The sequence below is a fragment of the Penicillium manginii genome, assembly GCF_028828005.1.
Source record: "Penicillium manginii strain IBT 31320 chromosome Unknown utg000009l:1.0-3297300.0:1.0-3298630.0, whole genome shotgun sequence".
Taxonomy (NCBI): Eukaryota; Fungi; Ascomycota; class Eurotiomycetes; order Eurotiales; family Aspergillaceae; genus Penicillium; species Penicillium manginii.
The window spans coordinates 1,790,431-1,808,474 of record NW_026643110.1 but is presented as its reverse complement, the minus strand read 5'-3'; the positions used below and the strand labels follow the sequence as shown (position 1 = coordinate 1,808,474).

General features: G+C 48.1%; 7 protein-coding genes across 7 annotated transcripts; 4 read left to right on the top strand and 3 right to left on the bottom strand.

Moving 5' to 3' along the window:
• Positions 1-411: 411 nt before the first annotated feature.
• N7533_012425 (putative serine/threonine protein kinase ENV7) lies at positions 412-1,866 on the top strand (the record flags this gene model as incomplete). Its single annotated transcript, XM_057109075.1, has 3 exons — positions 412-531; positions 626-1,244; positions 1,313-1,866. 3 exons carry the CDS (start codon positions 412-414, stop codon positions 1,864-1,866), a joined length of 1,293 nt encoding a protein of 430 aa, XP_056954176.1.
• Positions 1,867-6,168: 4,302 nt separating this feature from the next.
• On the top strand, positions 6,169-8,232 carry N7533_012424 (putative MFS transporter; the record flags this gene model as incomplete). The annotated part of the gene is made up of 9 exons (XM_057109074.1): positions 6,169-6,359; positions 6,425-6,632; positions 6,692-6,708; positions 6,763-6,865; positions 6,919-7,373; positions 7,430-7,516; positions 7,569-7,622; positions 7,670-7,999; positions 8,049-8,232. The coding sequence occupies 9 exons, from the start codon at positions 6,169-6,171 to the stop codon at positions 8,230-8,232; spliced, it is 1,629 nt and encodes a 542-aa protein (XP_056954175.1).
• Positions 8,233-8,357: 125 nt separating this feature from the next.
• N7533_012423 (glycoside hydrolase family 43 protein) lies at positions 8,358-9,338 on the bottom strand (the record flags this gene model as incomplete). Its single annotated transcript, XM_057109073.1, has 1 exon — positions 8,358-9,338. One exon carries the CDS (start codon positions 9,336-9,338, stop codon positions 8,358-8,360), a length of 981 nt encoding a protein of 326 aa, XP_056954174.1.
• Positions 9,339-10,645: 1,307 nt separating this feature from the next.
• N7533_012422 (glycoside hydrolase family 43 protein) lies at positions 10,646-12,014 on the bottom strand (the record flags this gene model as incomplete). Its single annotated transcript, XM_057109072.1, has 4 exons — positions 10,646-10,758; positions 10,835-11,549; positions 11,618-11,777; positions 11,839-12,014. 4 exons carry the CDS (start codon positions 12,012-12,014, stop codon positions 10,646-10,648), a joined length of 1,164 nt encoding a protein of 387 aa, XP_056954173.1.
• A 2,044-nt stretch (positions 12,015-14,058) lies between these two features.
• On the bottom strand, positions 14,059-14,551 carry N7533_012421 (uncharacterized protein; the record flags this gene model as incomplete). The annotated part of the gene is made up of 2 exons (XM_057109071.1): positions 14,059-14,381; positions 14,539-14,551. The coding sequence occupies 2 exons, from the start codon at positions 14,549-14,551 to the stop codon at positions 14,059-14,061; spliced, it is 336 nt and encodes a 111-aa protein (XP_056954172.1).
• A 731-nt stretch (positions 14,552-15,282) lies between these two features.
• gprM lies at positions 15,283-16,971 on the top strand (the record flags this gene model as incomplete). Its single annotated transcript, XM_057109070.1, has 4 exons — positions 15,283-15,433; positions 15,503-15,657; positions 15,720-15,848; positions 15,892-16,971. The coding sequence occupies 4 exons, from the start codon at positions 15,283-15,285 to the stop codon at positions 16,969-16,971; spliced, it is 1,515 nt and encodes a 504-aa protein (XP_056954171.1).
• Positions 16,972-17,306: 335 nt separating this feature from the next.
• On the top strand, positions 17,307-17,501 carry N7533_012419 (uncharacterized protein; the record flags this gene model as incomplete). The annotated part of the gene is made up of 1 exon (XM_057109069.1): positions 17,307-17,501. One exon carries the CDS (start codon positions 17,307-17,309, stop codon positions 17,499-17,501), a length of 195 nt encoding a protein of 64 aa, XP_056954170.1.
• Positions 17,502-18,044: the final 543 nt, after the last annotated feature.

Genomic DNA, 18,044 nt, shown 5'->3' with positions numbered 1-18,044 from the left:
TTGCTGGGGGGGGGCCGATAAGTCAAGCCAAGAGATGTGGGAGAGTGCAAGAGAGAAAGTCGGATCAGACGAACTGGGTATCAATCATGGTCGCCGCAAAGATCGTATAGAGGTCCAACAGAAGAACCAAAGATCGTCAAATAGAGAAAGAGAGGAAGTTCTATAGAAGGCGGAAAGGGGGGGAACAACAAATAAACCCAAAGCCCAAAGATTCTAAGGCCACTCCACTTCTCCGTAAGCCCATTCCACCTGACACCTCCGCTACGACTCTTCCTAGCATATCCCCTGCCTCCTTCCTGCATCCAGGCTTTTCTCCTGATCGCGCATTCATTTACTTGAACCCTTGGGAAGGTCCTGGAATCACTTAATATCGGATCTGTCCTTCGCCACTCGTCCCCGTCTTCCTCCGCCATGGCGCAGTACTTCTTCGACCTGCTCTACAACTTCACAGATTGCATGTGCTGTTTCCCCAGCTCACCGCAACTGAAGATCAACAATCGCAGCTTCAAGCTTCTGCGACTACTGGGTGAGGTAAGCAATACAATTCCAATGCGCCCGTCTGCCCAACCGCAGTACTCCCATCATCCTGAAACCGTGGCCTAACTTCAAGCTTCAATCCATTTAGGGCGGTTTCTCCTATGTCTACCTCGTTCAAGATAAAGCCAGTTCCGAATTATTCGCCCTCAAGAAGATCCGATGTCCCTTCGGACAAGAATCCGTCTCACAAGCACTGAAGGAAGTCGAGGCTTATAGCCTGTTCACGGGGGACGAGAACATTATCCACGCAATCGACCACTGCGTCTCGACGGAGTCAGGATCGAAATTCCGCGCCGATGGAGGAGAAGCCGGTTCCAAAACAGTCTACATCTTACTCCCATATTACCAACGAGGCAATCTCCAAGATGCCATCAACGCCAACCTGGTCAACCACAACAAGTTCCCGGAGAAGCGGTTGATGATGCTGATGCTTGGCGTCGCCAATGCGCTCCAGTCCATGCACCAATACCGCGTCAAGAGCGGTGCCCAATCAACTCGCAGGGCGAAGGGCGTTCGACAAGAAGGTGCCGATGCCGATGCGGATCGTACCATGCAGATGAAGCCGAAGCGCCGACCAAGCCAAATGCACGGAGACGACGAAGCAGACGAGGAGAATGCCCCATTGATGGACGACGAGGTCACGCAGAGTCAGGAGGGTGTACAAGATGGCGGCTTGCGCCCCTATGCGCACCGCGACATCAAGCCTGGTAAGTTATGGATTAGGTCCTACAATGACATCACCGGCGTTGCTAGGAGGCTAACAATGCGATTGTAGGTAACATTATGATTGACGATGATGGTCAATCACCCATCCTCATGGATCTCGGCTCCTTGGCTCCTAGCCCGATTGCTATCACATCCCGATCCTTAGCGCTAGCAGTGCAGGATACTGCCGCGGAACACAGCACAATGCCGTACCGAGCTCCGGAGCTCTTCGACGTGAAGACCGGATCGATCATCGACACCAAGGTCGATATCTGGTCACTGGGTTGCACTCTGTATGCCTGTCTCGTCGGAAAGAGCCCCTTCGAGGCCCGCAGTGAAGAGACTGGCGGTAGTCTCAGCATGTGTGTTCTTGGTGGTGACTGGCGATTCCCAGACGAGAAGTCCACTGCCACCAAGGGCAAGGGCAAAGCCGGCAACGCCGACGGCGAAGATACATCCAAGGCCGACAATGCAGCTATCAGTGCCCCTGTCAAGGAACTCGTCCGCAAGTGTCTCCAGGTTGAGCCTTCGGAACGTCCAGATATCGGGGAGTTGATCCAGCTCATCAAGGATGTTATCGCAGAGCTGCCAAATGACGACGACGTTGCAGGATCGTCCCACTAAGCATGGTGAATGGGTTCCGGCTCACAGCCATTTCATCTCTCGATCTGTTTCTTTTATCTCATTTCCTCTTTCCCTCCCAAGTACCCGGCAGGTTCCGCTGAACTGCCTCGCGCGCAATCTGTGATTTGGCGATCTGTACAGTATAGGCTCGGTTCAGCATTGATTATTCACATCAGGCATCAGGACTAATTGGTTTGGTTGTTATTTGACAAGGCCTGAATTTGCGATCAGTGTTTGCTTGCACATTCCATCAAAGTTCAAAATGATACTTTCTACATTTTACTCGTTTCTTGTAGATTCACCCTAAAGTCGAGCCCCAAGGCACGTCGAGCCTACATCATGACCAAACCTTGGAACCAAACCCTGGAACCAAACCATCACTTCCACACTATAACACTCGCCATTTGCTCGGTCATGAGAGTAAATTGGCCCATACTTTCAAATCTGCCCGGATTAGCATAAACAGTAGTGCCCTTCCCAGACTTCGAGTGCTGCAACAGTGATCCCCGTTCGACTCGAGGGCCCAGGAATTTCTTTTTGTTCCCCTTTGCTTCCACGACTATCTTTCTTAATGAAGCTAGGTTTTTTTTTTGAATGAAAAATGATCACCCAAATTTTTTCAGTTCGTTGGACTAAGTTGCAACAATTTGGAGAGTGTTGTATAGCTATTTCTGTTTTGGGACGAGACTGTGCTATTCTGATATTGTACTCCTGGCCGGTCCCGTGACTCCATAATACTATCCAGTTGATACATACTAGTAGTAATATTCCATCAGAATTCCCCCTAAAGGACCGTGTTCGTGCACTGTATTGAATTTTGGCTATAAATTCGAACAAATCTGCATCTAATTCGTCTTATAGAACACTCCACGACCAGATTCAAGGACAGAGCAATATTTACTAGCCACGGCATAATTGGTCTTGATCAAATCGCTTCCTTTTTTCACTCGGCGCTAGATCATTTCTTTTGGAGTGCCTTTACTACCGATCCGCACGGACGATTCACGGCAGTTGAAATCTTGAGGGTGTTCGGCTGTGACCGTAGTGGGCCGATCTGTCAGCCGCACTATTACACTTAGTCCCTGCCAATAGTTACCCCACTAGTTCATACAGCGAAGGGTTAAATATGCGGAGTGAACTTTGCTTTTTACGGGTATTATGATAAGATAAATGATTGTTGGGCGGTATTGGTCGTAAATTTGGCATCAGGCAGGAGAATGTGAAGATGTTGTCAAGTAGCTTTCATTGGCTCCGCACTTCAAGTGGATGGGTTCAATGTGGTCTAGGGCGCATGAGATTACTAGTCCCTTGGTGCTACACTATGATCTTAGTGCGGAGAAAAAAGTACAGCCTATTATGAGCATATTGAATTGTTGCATTAGAGTTTATGTTTGCTTTTGTTTACTATTCATGGACTACTCACTACTAAGGTACAAATATATGCATACCCCTGATTCCACTTTTCTCAATCATCTCTAACTCAAGGCTTTTTCTACGCTTGCCTAGCTAGATAATTTATCAATTCTTTCACCATGCGTCTTTTCATGCTCATTAACTTCTTGCCGCAAACTTTGGTCCAAGCTTTGCCGCAGGCGCTAATTTAGACGACTCTGGCCCAGACGGGATCTATTTCCCCGATGATGTACGTGACTATTGGGTTTCGATTATACGACTTTTTCTTGGTATATCTTTTATGGAATACCCAAACTGACATTTTGCTACCATATGTAGGTTTGCTGTTACACTCAAGGTCTCAACGGGAAGTCTAATGGCGATGTAAGCTGATGAATCTCGAAGATTAAATATCTCGCGGTGGTTATTACCTGCTGACTGCTGGTTTTAGACTACCTGTACATATTTCGGTCCTAATGATCCCGTATATTTCAACGCATGTTTCAAGATTATATATAATAATAGAACGATAATACTAACAGCTTTTCCCAGCTTCATGAGTATGAATGCTAGTGAACCTCTACCTAGGTATGGGTTAGTCCCTTAGAATATGTCTCTCTTACAATCCGTAGAAAGGAATCTAGTATTATCACTAGTAACTATGCACAAAACGTGTTGTTTTCTACGCATAGTGTGATTAGGGTTGAAATTTTTGGAGAGCATCTTTATGTCCCTGTTATAGAAGGCGATGTGGGGCGCTACTGTAGTTTCCCACCTGGGCAAGTTATATTTCTCGGGTCCGAGTCCTTTTGATCTCATGCTTTTGTCGTTCAAAGTGTGCCTCTCAGCATATCTCATCTTCACAGCCAGACTAGTTAGAAAACCGCTCGGAAAGACATCATGAGACTCCGACAGACTCAAAGAGACCGCCGAGGCTTGAAAAAAAAATTCCATGGAAGTCATACTGATGTGTAACACATGTTCAGTGTACCTAGTGCCTCATCCTACAAAAGCGACGATTGAGTACATGTTTCATTCTTTAGTCAATATTGATGTGATTGGCCTTTTCCTTTCTTCCTAGATGGACTATTGTATCTTATTTAGTCAGGGCCTCCCTGGGCCACCCATTTGCCCCCCCCTCCTTTCTCCAATATCAAATTAACCTTTCTGGCAGAAAGAAATCCGATTATGAGATTTGACAACACCTAGTTTTCAAACCCTTTCAAATCCTCTAGACGGTCAAAGTTTCTCGAGAATGGAGGAAACAATAATTAATGAATCCCGTTAAAGTAGAAAAGAAAAGTATAATAGTCGCTTCCGCAATTAATATGAGGGGTGCACTATACGATCGGTAGAAAGCCGATATGGTCACGGTGGCTTGTAAAAGGCGCGATTCTAGTTACTACAAAAATGTAGTACGCGCACAGTCTACTAGGCCTGAGTTCCTCTTCCCATGACCCTATGGTACTGTGATTGAGATATTCAAACAAAAATCCGAACCTTTGTTTCGCCGAGACAAGTTTTTTTCTGTAGAAGGTGTTGTGAAGAAAGGAATATCATGTCTCAGGAATCAACTGGTCATGAAGCACCATCATGTAAATACCCGGTCAAGATTCGACCATACTAACCTCTCGAGTCGGGCACTTATATCACTAGCCTATGACAGCTCAAATATTTGCCGAGCACTTCTCGACCCGACACTCGCCAGTGAAACAACCCCTCATTTCTTCAAGACACTACATCGGTGGGGCCCATATCAGATAGAGAATCAATTGAACGAATTGGACGTTTAAATTGACCATTTGTCACGACTTGCGCGTGAAAAGAGTGAGGTGAATTTTCTATATCACTAAGGCAGCGAAATGCAATTATCATTGAACCTTGCACATAAACACAGTCGGCTATGATGATTTTTATTCTAAAATAGATCCTGTCTAGATTGACCGGGAACGTGGGCTGTCTAATCCGGACCGCCACTTGAGGGTTATTCTCTTTGTTGAAATACATGCCTGTACCAGCCTTTTGACGGAAAGCCAATAGCAGGCGGTGATAAGAGTTGGGGTAGCGGATTCGTGTCCGCCGGTTCGGGTGCTTTGACCTGCACCAGCCGGGTAGTCGGGCCCAATTGACGAATGACTATCCCCGGAGACAGAATTGGGCACCGATAAGCATTTACGTTTCTTTGTTTGAGCGCTAGGTAACCTACCTCTTGTGGCAAGTGACTTACTCCTATGAGTTGGAAGTCACAGACCTCATCGCTGCAAGAGCTCTCAAATCTAGACTCGGACTTGGAAAAACTCCAAGGTTTCGGAATCCTAGCTCTTATCTCATGATTGTCTATCTTGCTTATGCAGCTAGTCTCTACAGTAGTATATTTCAAGTTGTATGTACCTATAACTATGACGTTGTGTCCTCATAGAACTTCAAGTTAGCATATCCCTTTCGTCCGGACACATTGCTTGCTAAGATATAATTATCTGTCGAGTTCTATGAGTAATAAAAACCACCACATCAAGCAACAGGAGATTGCCGAGGAAATGATCGCCGCATGAATGTGCGGGGAAACTTGCAGCTCCACTTGATGCTATCGAGGGTCAACCCCACATTGACGGCAGTGGCAGGTCTGGTCCCCTTACCGCGCCCCAAAGACCCGGCGGTGGCGGGACCATTCCGTATTCTGGCTCCAACAGACTTTCTTTGAGCATTAGCACTATCGCCCAAGCTTGCTTCGGCAAAACAGGTAGCCGCTATCGCCTTGTGAGGTTGAGGAATCCCTATGGTGGTTTTGCTTTTTTACGAAGTGGGACGCCTATTTCTCCTTTTCTACTTCTATCTATCCCTTCCTCACTTCCTGGATAGAACGCATTCCGATCACCCAAAGGAAAGAAAACTGCATCTCAACTGCCCTCCATGGCACCGGTGATAGACAGCTCTGCCATCCCGGGGACGGTGACATTAGTTGATGTTCAGCATGTCTTGAACACACGTCACGCTCGAGGTGATTCGGACATCGTCTTGATTCCAGCACCTTCGAACGATCCGGATGACCCTCTCAACTGGAGTCCAAGAAGAAAGCTTCTATCTACTATTTGTGTCAGCACGTGAGTAGAATTTTCCCACTCATCCAGACATATCCTGAAAATCAGACTGATGACCTTCTTATTAGCTATACATTATTTGCTGGTATCGCAACTTCGGTCGTTTATTCTGTCATTATACCCCTCTCCGAGGCAACGGGGCTCCCTGTCAGCACCCTCAATGAAGGCACAGGATACTTATTTTTGCTGGCCGGGTGGGGCTTGCTGTTCTGGCAACCCTTTGCAATGCACTTTGGAAAGCGGTTGACATACCTCTTGTCAATGGTGGGGATTCTGGTGAGTCTTGTTCAAGTTTAAAAAATGAAATGAAAAAAGATGGAGCTGATATAAAACAGGCTATGACTATGTGGGGGTAAGTGACTACACTCATTCCAGAAGAGAATAGAATTTCTACTAATCCGTCTAGACCCTATTCTGGTACCAAGGGCCAATGGATCGCTCGAAACATTCTTCAAGGCTTTTTTACAGCACCAATTGAAGCTCTACCCGAGATCAGCGTAACCGATGTGGTAAGTTCTTCCCTCAATATCATCGAATTATACCCGGTAACTAATAATCCCAGTACTTTACACACGAACGCGGTACATACATGGGCCTGTATGCCTTCTTCTTGGCAGGCAGCAACTACTTCGCGCCCGTGATTTGCGGTTTCATCGCCGAATATCAAGGCTGGCGCTGGGTCTTCTACTGGCCTAGTATCTTTATCGCCTTCGCGATGGTCTTTCTCTTCTTTTTCATGGAAGAAACGAATTACGTCCGCGAACAGGTTGTAGACCCCACCGTTGCCAATGTTCGGCTCGGTTCCTCTCATGACAGCTCAACCGTCGAAGACAATGAAAAGGGAATCCCAGTCTCGAAAGAGCCTTCCCCGACTTTGGAAGTTGGTGCTGTCTACGCGAAGAAATCATACATCAAAAAGTTGTCTCTCTTGGGCCCGAAACAAGAGCAGAACACCATGTTTCGACAAATATGGCAGAGTCTATACTATCTGTCATGGCCAGTCATTTTCTATTCTGGGTATACTCTTCTCTTCTATACCTTCATGTCATTGCAGGTTACTAATTCTCGACAAGTTTCTCATATGGATCCTATCTTGTTTTATTCAATATTCTAAACGGAACTGCTTCAGTCATTCTGAGTAGTCCACCTTACAACTTCAAGTAAGTCGAAGGTATCCGAGTCCATGAAGTAACCAAGACTAATAAAGAGTAGATCATCTATGGTCGGTCTGAGCTACGTCGCCTGCTGTCTTGGGGTGGCTTTGGGGTGAGCAATGACCAAAACATCACAATAGCCAATACTAACTTGTCTAGCTCTATCTTTACCGGCCGCTTTAGTGACTGGCTGACTATAAAGTTAGCCCGTCGGAACGGTGGCGTGATGGAAGCAGAGCACCGACTGTGGCCTTTTGCTGCCAACTTAATTCTTGTTCCAGGCTCCCTGCTCCTCTGGGGTGTCGGTGCTGCGCACGAAATTCATTGGTTTGGCCTGATCGTCGCGATGTGCATGCTTGCCTTCACAAATACCAGCGGTATTACCTTGAGTGTCAATTACATGGTTGACAGCTACCGTGAACTGAGTGGGGTGGCCATGACCACAGTTATTTTGGTGCGAAATACAATGTCATTCGCGATTGGATATGGGTATGCTCTCCTTCTGCTCAATAAAGGATGTTTGACTAATCGGTCCTAGAATTACTCCTTGGATTCAGAACATGGGCTATCAGAATTGCTTTATATCTGCTGCTTTTGCCGGACTTGCGTGTGCCTTGGTTTTCCTTGTGATGATTAAGTTTGGGAAATCGTTCCGTATTCGCAGTCAGGAGAGGTATTGGAAGATTGTCCAGGATAATTGGGAAAAGGGGATGGCTCACTAGAAGATATAGGGAGCGTTTTGCTGTGTTATTTACTCCAATACTTAATGTTTTCCGATTGTTTTGATACGTTGATATCTTCTTCTAAATTGCGTTTCGCAATAATCTAGCACGGCTAATCAACACACTCAAGCCAAACTGATTTTCCCTTCATCGTCATAAACAATTTCGCGAACCTTCACAGAGCGCAAATGATCGACACCCTTGGATAACTCGCAATCATGATAGAACAAATACCATTTCCCACGGAACTCAACAATCGAATGATGCGTCGTCCATCCAAGCACAGGCTCCAGAATCCGCCCTTGATACGTGAAGGGACCAAACGGCGAATCTCCCGTCGCATAGACCAGATAATGCGAGTCTCCGGTCGAGTACGAGAAATAATATTTCCCACCATAACGATGCATCCAAGCCGCCTCGAAGAATCTCCTCTCATGATCATCGGCTAGAATAGGTTTTCCAGTCTCCGGCGCAAGGATCTGCAAATCACGAGGCGGGGCGACAAAAGTGAGCATATCGTCACTCAACTGCGCAACACGCGGCGATAAAGCCACCACGCCCTCCCCGGATGGTTCATGTGGGCCGGTCTTCGAAGCATCAAAGACAAGACCGTTCCCAGATTCGGTCCAGCATTGAAGCTGACCACCCCATATCCCGCCAAAATACAGATACGCCTGCCCGTCCTCGTCGACAAACGAAGCTGGATCGATACTGTAACTCCCCTGAATAAAATCTTCCTTGGGAACGAAGGGTCCCTCTGGCGCATCAGCTACCGCAACGCCGATTCGGAAAATACCCTCCTTATCCCTGGCCGGGAAAAATAGATAATATTTCCCGTTTTTGGCGGCTGCGTCCGGCGCCCACATCTGCTTGGAGACCCAGGGCACATCCTTCGCGGTGAGAACGACTCCATGGTCGGTAACGGGTCCGTCAATCGAGTCCATGGAGAAGACATGATAGTCAGTCATGTCGTATTGGTCGCCATTGTCGTTGAATGCGATGTCAGTTTCGCGGTCGTGAGAGGGGTAAATGTATAATCTGTTGTTGAAGGTGTGGGCCGATGGATCGGCAGTGTAGAGGTGGGTAATAAGTGGATTGGGTGCCATTCTGAGTTCTTTCGTGGAGAAGGGGTACCAAATACACCTGTTCGTAGTAATGCCTTTCACGAAAAGCCGAGGATTTGCCTTGGAGGTACCATTGGCGTGGTATTTAATGCCATTCGAGCAGTCATCCCGCCGGGCTGCTTTATCCGTCCCGGCTAAAATGAAGTCAACGCGGCTGCACCTCCGCATGGCTAAATAGATTATCCCCACGGCCAAGACTACTACTAACCGGTAGTTATCTAGTGAATGGGGAATCATCCAACGACAAATTAATTGAGGATATTTAATTTGAACACTTGAAACTTTTTTCAACTTGAAGTTCCTGGCCCTTCTTCGAAAGGTCTCGCAGGCTAAAGACACATAAGTACATAAACATCCGGCATCCGGCAGCCAGAAATCACTGTTCCAACCGTTGTGACGAGCCCAGAAACGACGGACTTCAATATGACAATATGTAGTAGCACCTGGGCACTCAAATATAATGCCAAGGATGAAGAGAAACAAGGGGAGGGGGTGCATATACTAGGTACACGCGGTAACTAGATCATACATGAAGAGGACAGCTGCAGTGGATAGTGAACGAAGGATCCTGAAGGGTGTGTGGATTGAAGAGACAAAAAAGGTATACTGATACAAGTCGATCTGGATATTCCTGAGGCATATGCCTCAACAATAGATGTCTAGACGGCTATACATCAAACATGTGACTCGTTACACCCTTCAAGCGTCTCAATCCGGTCTGCACTTGTAGCCACATAGGTTATTTTGGTCACAGAACCACCGACACGTAGAGTCGCAGCAACCCGGAACCCCATCGCCCGGATTCAGGGTGCATCCGTCATCGACTGTTAGTAGAGCATTAGTTCGGAGCAGCAAGATTGGGACTTGATAGTTGCCATACCGCCCAAGCAGTGGGTGCCACCGCCACCGAATAACCGTGGAGAGGCGACAGTTACAGTTGCAAGAAAAAGGATGCCAAGTAGCTTCATGATGTCGATTGCTTTTGGCGAACAGTTAATATCGCGAGGACCTCGGGATTTGAATAATAGTAGGAGAGAAAAAATAGTGATGCTAAACTTGAAACTTTTTGAGATTAGAACAGACAACAGGAACTTATATGTATTGCATGTGCCATAGGTAGTACGTCATTTATTTCATTGGGGCCCCAGGGTCTACATATTATTAGTAGCTAAGGGGCCCCCGGGGGCCATGGATGCGCACATACAGCCCCAGGTCATAATTAGTATCACTAACTAGCGTTTCATGATTTGGGGCCAAATGGGCCGGTACTCCAGTGCTTCATTTCACAGTTAATTCTGACCCTTGGGCACCGGGAAAGGACCATTCAGAGCTTTGGGGAAATTCGGCGTTCCATCTTCATTCCAAGTGAACTTCTGCGTGCGCACGGTACGGTAAAGATCCGCTAATGTGAAGGTTAGCAATTTCCCCCCTAAATGAAAATCGGCTGACGCTAATTGTAGGCGGATAGAAATACTCACGTGTAGGATCATCCGTTGTCTGTGCATGATAGACCACATAGCTCTCCGTTCCATCTGGGCTAGTTGTGTAGCTTGCGTGACCTGTACCATACACCTCGGCATCAGGGTTCTGATGGAAGACACAGCCATCGCGATGCTTTCTCCAATTTTGATATTCCATAGGATCATCACCCACGAGCTCCAACATGCCAAGACAGTAGAATGGAGTGTTGACCCGAGCAGCTGAATAGACAACGAAGTTCTGTCCTGTCTTCGGGTTGGTTAGTTGCTGGGGGCCTTCATTTGTTGCAAGTCGGCCAGCTCGTCCGAAGGGCACTTGTTCCCATGGCTCATCGGGGACTGAAATCATGCGTCTTTGCGTGAGGCTTGAGGAGACATTCCAAGGGCTACTAAGATGAGTAATGCACAGGTTTGCGGGCCAGGCACTATATGTATCCTCCCAGCAGCTATAGATGTGATACAGCTGGTGGTTGTATCGGAAGTAGGTGCCATCAATAGCGAACTGATCAAAGGTATTCAACATTCCCTTCATAGAATAGCTTGAGGACCAGGGATCCGATCCGTCACTCTCTAGCACAAACATTCGGTGGTTAACGGCGGGACATTCGAATGGGCACATGGCGTCCTGAAGTGGATGAGGTGAGTCCGCATCTGGAGTCGCGCTGAAAATAATATACCAGTGGTTGTCGATCTGATGAATTTCTGGAGCCCAGAGCTGAGAGTTGTATTAGATTTAAATTGAAATACGACGACGCAGACCAATTAGGGTTTGATTAGACTTACATCGGTGCTCCATGGGTCACCACTTTCAGGATCGGGCTTGAAGAGAAGTTTCGTTTCCGCCATGTCCCAATTGTCGGTTAAAGAGCGAGAGCGCTTTAGAGTGATATTATCGTTGGTCGAATATGTGAATAGATACCACCCATCATGGTGCACCATGAACCTAAGCATCATAATCAGCAAGCTGACATAGTATACTGATTTAGAAGACCATATTGACTCACGGGTCTCCAGCGTTGGTCGTCATAATAGGATTTGAGTACGTCAGACCCGTTGATTTATTGGTGCCCACATGTGCCAGATCGAATTGATTTGGTGATTTCACATTATTGGGATCGAATGATTGACCGTTCGCCAAGCAGACGAGCAGGGCAAACAGCCATTGTTTCAAGAGCCGCATCGTGGTGAATTGTCAGAGATGAAATGAAAATTAATTTGTTTTCTTCTCCGGAAATTTAAGATCGGTGGAATCTTTTATAGAGAGCCGTGTCCCCATGATGCAAGCTGGACTGAGCTTATGGATCTACCGCAGTATAACCCGAAGGAGATGTGGGGTGAGGTCGAATCCCCGCACCGCTCAGAAAACACCGACCACACTTGCAGCTCTTCCCCGAAGGATTCTATACCGAAAGACAAAAGTGGGACAGGGTTACATAGTCTGCTCGAGGTACAAACTCCGGGACCGATTGAGAGCTTCAAAGGAGGCCGTGCGCATTTCAATCGACGGCTCCTGGCCGCGCCGTGTGATTTGGCCTTTTTAAGCAACATATTAACGGTTCTCACAACGAACGATTGCCCCCAGGAATGCGAAAAAAAGGTTAATGGATCTGGGCTATAGTGATATATTTAAAACACCGGTTCACGAACTCTGGTCTTGGTACAGGTTTTTCCCCTGATTGCGTCCCGCAGATGGGTTTTCCTATACCGTAATGCAAATGCAAAGGCTCAAATGAAACTAAATTACTAGTTCTACTTCTTCCATTGGATCCGAGTAACCTTTTTAAGAAGATAATTGGTAGATGGACGTGCCGGAGCGGCCACCACTACAAGTATAATCGGCGAACAGAAGAGGCCAGGAAGATGGCTAAGATTGACAAAGCACACAACGATGCTCAAGCGAATGAGTGGGAATCGAAACAGAAAACAGGGACGTCCTAACTGGAGACGATAAAAAAGACAATCGACAGGCAAGAGTGCAAGGAATTTCTATAAGCTAGGAAAAATATGACAAACTGCCCAGGTGAGCCACTGTGATACTTGATCACCTGACCAGGTTGTGAGGAGCTCAGGCACAACGCCAGAAAGACCTGTAGATTAGAACATTTTGTATCAAAAAGCGAAAGTAATCAGATTGAGGGGGAGGAGGAGGAGGAGAAGAAGAAGAAGAAGAAATATAAGGAACCAAAGAAACTAGATACAGGTTTAGGTGTAGGCGTGAATGCCTAAATGGATGCCATCCGACAAAAGCACCAGCACCATAACAATAGTAAAAATCACCCTACGCTTTTATAATTCAAAGTTCTAAGCTTCAGAATTGTTGAGGGGCAGAACAAAGATTAGGGGGGCAAAATCAGAATTGCCATGGAAGGAAATCACGGCGGTGACTTTCAAAGGCTAAACAGATTCTATCTACTAAGTCCAAGCTATTTTTAGCAGCATTTTAAAGAAAGCCTTGGAGATTAGGGTTTGTTTGAACGAGTTGAGCAATCAATATTGGTGGCTGTCCCTTCTGGTACTTGCGACATATTTACCGTGGTACCGACCGGCCGTTGATTACTAGTAGTCCGCAGTTTAAGTGCAATGCGCGACTACCAGGATACTTTTAAAAGCAAGAAACGTTCACAAACAATAGAAATTGACATTCTCATGGATGATTGGATCTCTTCAAGTTCTTCGGCTCCGGAGGCACGGCCTTGTCCGAAAGAAAGCCTTCGCTCAGGAATGCTAAATCGGGATCGAGATCTTGATATTCTGGGGGTCATTTGAAATCTGCCGACAGATCTGGCGAAAGAGAGTCCCGTGCCGCATGTCAGATTTGTGTGAATGGACTATTGAAGAGCTACAGAACCGCCAGGCACGATCGTAATTTCCCCCCCATGATCACTCGGTCGTGAAAGATGTCGACGTTGCTTCGGATTGGATCTGATGATGAAAGTAAAATGGTAGAAAAAAAGCAAGGAAGGTGGTTGAGTCTTGGAATACAGGCTATGATGGGCTAACGCTTATCAAAAGGCTGACTGTGTAAGCACGGGATCTGGTTAGTCAGATGAGGGGAAATCGAGCCACTAAGCCAGCCAGGGTCTGTCTTTTAGAGAACCCCGCGATGAGTGAGTCTGGGCCCGGGCTGGGATGAGATGAAATAGATGATCGAGAGACATGTCAAATGTCAGAAAAGGTCCGCGGGGATTGTGATTGGTTAGGGGTAGAACGAATGCCGGGGGCGATCACAGCTGGAGATGGATTGTGGGTGGTGATTGGGTAGATTGGCGCGAAGATCGTCGCGCAGGATTGAAGGTGTGGCCAGTGTGCTGCGGGAGAGCTAGGGTTGATGTCGGTGGACTGTGGGTGCACTGCGGTGGACTGATGGTGCAGGAAATGGCGAATTGAAGGGAGTGTTGGATGTTGGGATCGGGTTCGCCGAGGAGGCGACGGGTTGGATCACATTGAAATGCGCTAGTATAGGTGGTACAGGTATGATTGACAGGGTGCAGACGACACCGGGACAGGACAGGAACAGGACAGGACAGGGACAGTGACAGGACAGGAACTGGAATAAAAACAGGAAGGGTTAACGGTGGCTATGCAAGTATAATAATAAATGAGAACGGAGTAGTTAATGGATTGGTGTTAGTAGATGGGGCTAACCAAGTACTGTTAGTATACTGTTAGTATACTGTTAGTACTGTTAGTACTGGTACACTAACGTGACCAGCTCATCTCGTGACTTGGTCTTTTGGGTCTGGATCACACTAGTCCCAGATAGGCTAGTGTGGACAAAGCAGAAATCAAAAAGAAATCAGAAATTCGAATGGGACAATGGCAGATCAAAGATATCTCCGAGTCCCGCCACCGTGTACATACACATTCATACATCCATTCCGTATGGAGTACCTGCATAAGCATACTAGAGTAGAGTAGAAGAGAACCCTCTGTACGGAGTATTCCATACTGTGTACACTCAGACCAACCATGGAACACGAAGGCATGGAACGGCATGAACAGAGGCATGAACAGAGGAGCGCTACGGCTAATGATCCTGACCAACTGCTGATCTTTGCTCTCCCTGATCAAACACTACCGACAAGGCTCAGATCGTCCACTTGCCCCTCCCTGGAGTTCGCTTCCACACTCACACGGTATCAAACTCTGGTACCGTACCATACGCTTAACCCAGCAGAGAAAGAAACCCCCGCCAAGTCCATCAGAATTGACTCGAGGACCGTGGCCTGCCCCACTAGCTGCGTTCGCGTGGGCCGAGATCCACTCAAGCCATTGTTCTGGATGGTCTACACAGAGAGTAAGGCCAAGGGGATATAACTCCTGATGTATACCCCAGTTTACCCACTTCTCTTCTCCTTTCAACCATCATCTGCCACCCACCTGCCACCGCGTGAGGTTGTCGCGCGGGCGCTACCATCCATGCTGGGCTTGCCCTCATTACTTCAACCATGTCGCTGAATGGTTTCTGTCCCTCTCCTTTCCTACAGGAGTCACTATTCCCTTCCACCGGTGGATTTACCGACGGTCGATACTGCGAGACTGTCCAGAATATCACCTGCTGCTTGCCATGCCCGCTCGCCGACTGGCGATATGCCGATAGTCAGTACCCTCACCGCATCGCATCGCATCGCACCACCTCGCACACCATGTACTGACTCAATCACCTAGATACTGCGAAAAAGGTCGATGTCGCCAGTTGGATCAGTGTCGCCATTCTCCCTCTTTGTGTCTTCCTTCTCGTCTCTTATGCCGTTCTTCCCGTCAAATGGACGAATCGTCACTATCTGAGTATCTGCTTCACGCTGGGTATTTGCTGCATGGAGGTAGGCTATAGATTTCGACTTCATCTCCCAGACGAAAACCCAAGCCCCGCTAACCACCCCAGATTGCCTTCATTATTCCCCTCGGCGCCAAACCCAAGCAATGCTACAACGCAATCACCCCCAATGACATGTACACCGACCTCTCCTGCGCCTTTTCAGGCGCATTCCTTCTCTTCGGCGGCTGGCTAGTCGTAATGTGGAGTTTTATCCGAACAATCGCGTTCCATCTACAAGTATGCTGGGAATTCGTCCTCGGCCCCAAATTCATGTGGGGGGGCCTTCCTCTGCGGCTTCGGCATCCCCGCCATCGGACTCACCATCATGATGATTATAACAGGCGTCTCCTTCCGCTTCGGCGAAATCTGCCACATTAATATCAAACACGGCCAGCAGGACTACTGGTATCCACTAATCGCCTTCAGCGCCGCAGCCCTGATCCTCCAACTTGCCACTATGGCCTACTGCATGCACATCTACCTGCGCTCGCTCTTCGACAAATCCGCCTCAACAACGGACAACAGCTCCGGCATCCCATCATACACATCCAGCGTGCGCACGCAAACCGCCCGCCAAGCGTACCGCCGCGTCAAGCGCGTCCTCCAACTCCAATGGCGCGGCGTCGCGCTCGTCCTAATCATAATCGGAAACGTAATCTTCTTTGCAGTCGTCTTCATCGACCTAGACCGCGAAGTCGAGCCCACACCCGCGAACATGAAAAAGGCCCTCCCCTGGCTAACGTGCCTAATGGAGACCGGCGGCAACAAGAACAAATGCATCCACTACGCCTCCTCCCTCGGCCCCAACGAAGCAACCCTTCTCGCAGTAGTGTATCTACTCTCCCTCGTCGGCTTCTGGAACTTCATCCTCTTCGCCCGACCCAGCATGTTCTCCGGTTGGCTCGATCTCTGCCGACGAGGTTTCAATCGACGCACGGATTTCGTCTCCGCAGACGCAGACCGCTACGATAGCAAGGGCTTCGAAATGCTCACCACGACCTCCGTCAAGAGCCCCGAGAATCCTTACCAGCCCGCGTATAATATGCGGTCGCCCAGCCCCGCCCAAATGATGGGCCACCACCAGAGTTACGGCTCCGCCCACGGCTATGGCCACGGCCACAACCGGAGCTCCGTCACAAGCCCGGCATTTGATCGCCGTGAGGACGGGGATGAGCATGACCGGAACGTGCATTTCGGGCAAGAGGCGCGGTATGTGCGTCCTTCTATGAGTTTCAGCGGTCCCCGACCGCCTAGTTCGTCTGCTGGGGGTCGTGATTGGGATCCTTCGACTACATTTGCGAGGGGATATGCACGATAGCCGTTGAAATGGGAATTTTTTTTTTCTTTCTTTTTTTCTTTTTTGCACCCCGTCTTTTTTGGGCTTAAGAATTTTCTTTCGAAAATCTTACGAAAAAGGGTCTAGGGGCGCGGGTGAGGAGAAGAGGCGAACTTGGCGTGCCATCCCCATCCAACACCCCTGTTCTTGTCTCGGAGTTACGGGAAAAAAAATTGGGCGTACGACTGTGACGGTGATTGTGACTGCGACTGTGACTGAATGGTGCCGGTGTGACTATTCTGTTCTATTCTATGTATATGGATTTACGATTGGCATAATGTGTCTACTTTACTTTACTTTACTTTCTGTACAAATGAATGTACGCGTACTCTACTACATACATCATCCTCAGTCGTATTCGAGTCCACACCGAACAGAACCGAGAAACTATTTCAACCCAAGCCCCCTCAATCGCCCAAGTGGTCCCAGCTCGTCCCAACCGACTGGACCGTCTCGACGATCTCAAACACAACGAACACGGCATCTTGACCCGCCGCACGGATCAGTTATAATACAGCTAGAGGCACGTTCAAGATAAAAGCCTCCCCACGCGGGTAATCCACGGGGCTAATTTACCCCTATCGCGTGCCATCGGTACTCCGTAAAGCAACGAGAACAAGGCCCATTGTAACGTAATCGCGGAGGCTGAGTAGGAGTAGGAGAACACTAAACTTACTTTAGGTCCTAGGTTAACTTGGCGATTACGCCGAGCCTGGGGAGTCGTCTAGGTAGTACTAGTAGTAGTACGGAGTATGTTACTTGGAACATCTCGCAGACCACCCCAGTTCCATCCATCCGTCCAATCCACCCACCCCACCGACCCCAAACATATAGGATCCCCCATCAAGAAATCCAGACTCTGTGAAGTGGAGAGCACCACTACAATGCAATACAAACGGGCCATGAAGTCAACGAAACTGAAACAACCCTTGAAAAGCCCTGGAGGGTCACTTGGTCCTGGCTGTCTTAGACCCGGCCTCGTGGGCGAACGGGGTAACAAGGCCGTTCCTGCGTCAGCTCCAGCCTCGTCTTGTCTCGTTTCGTCTCGTCTCGTC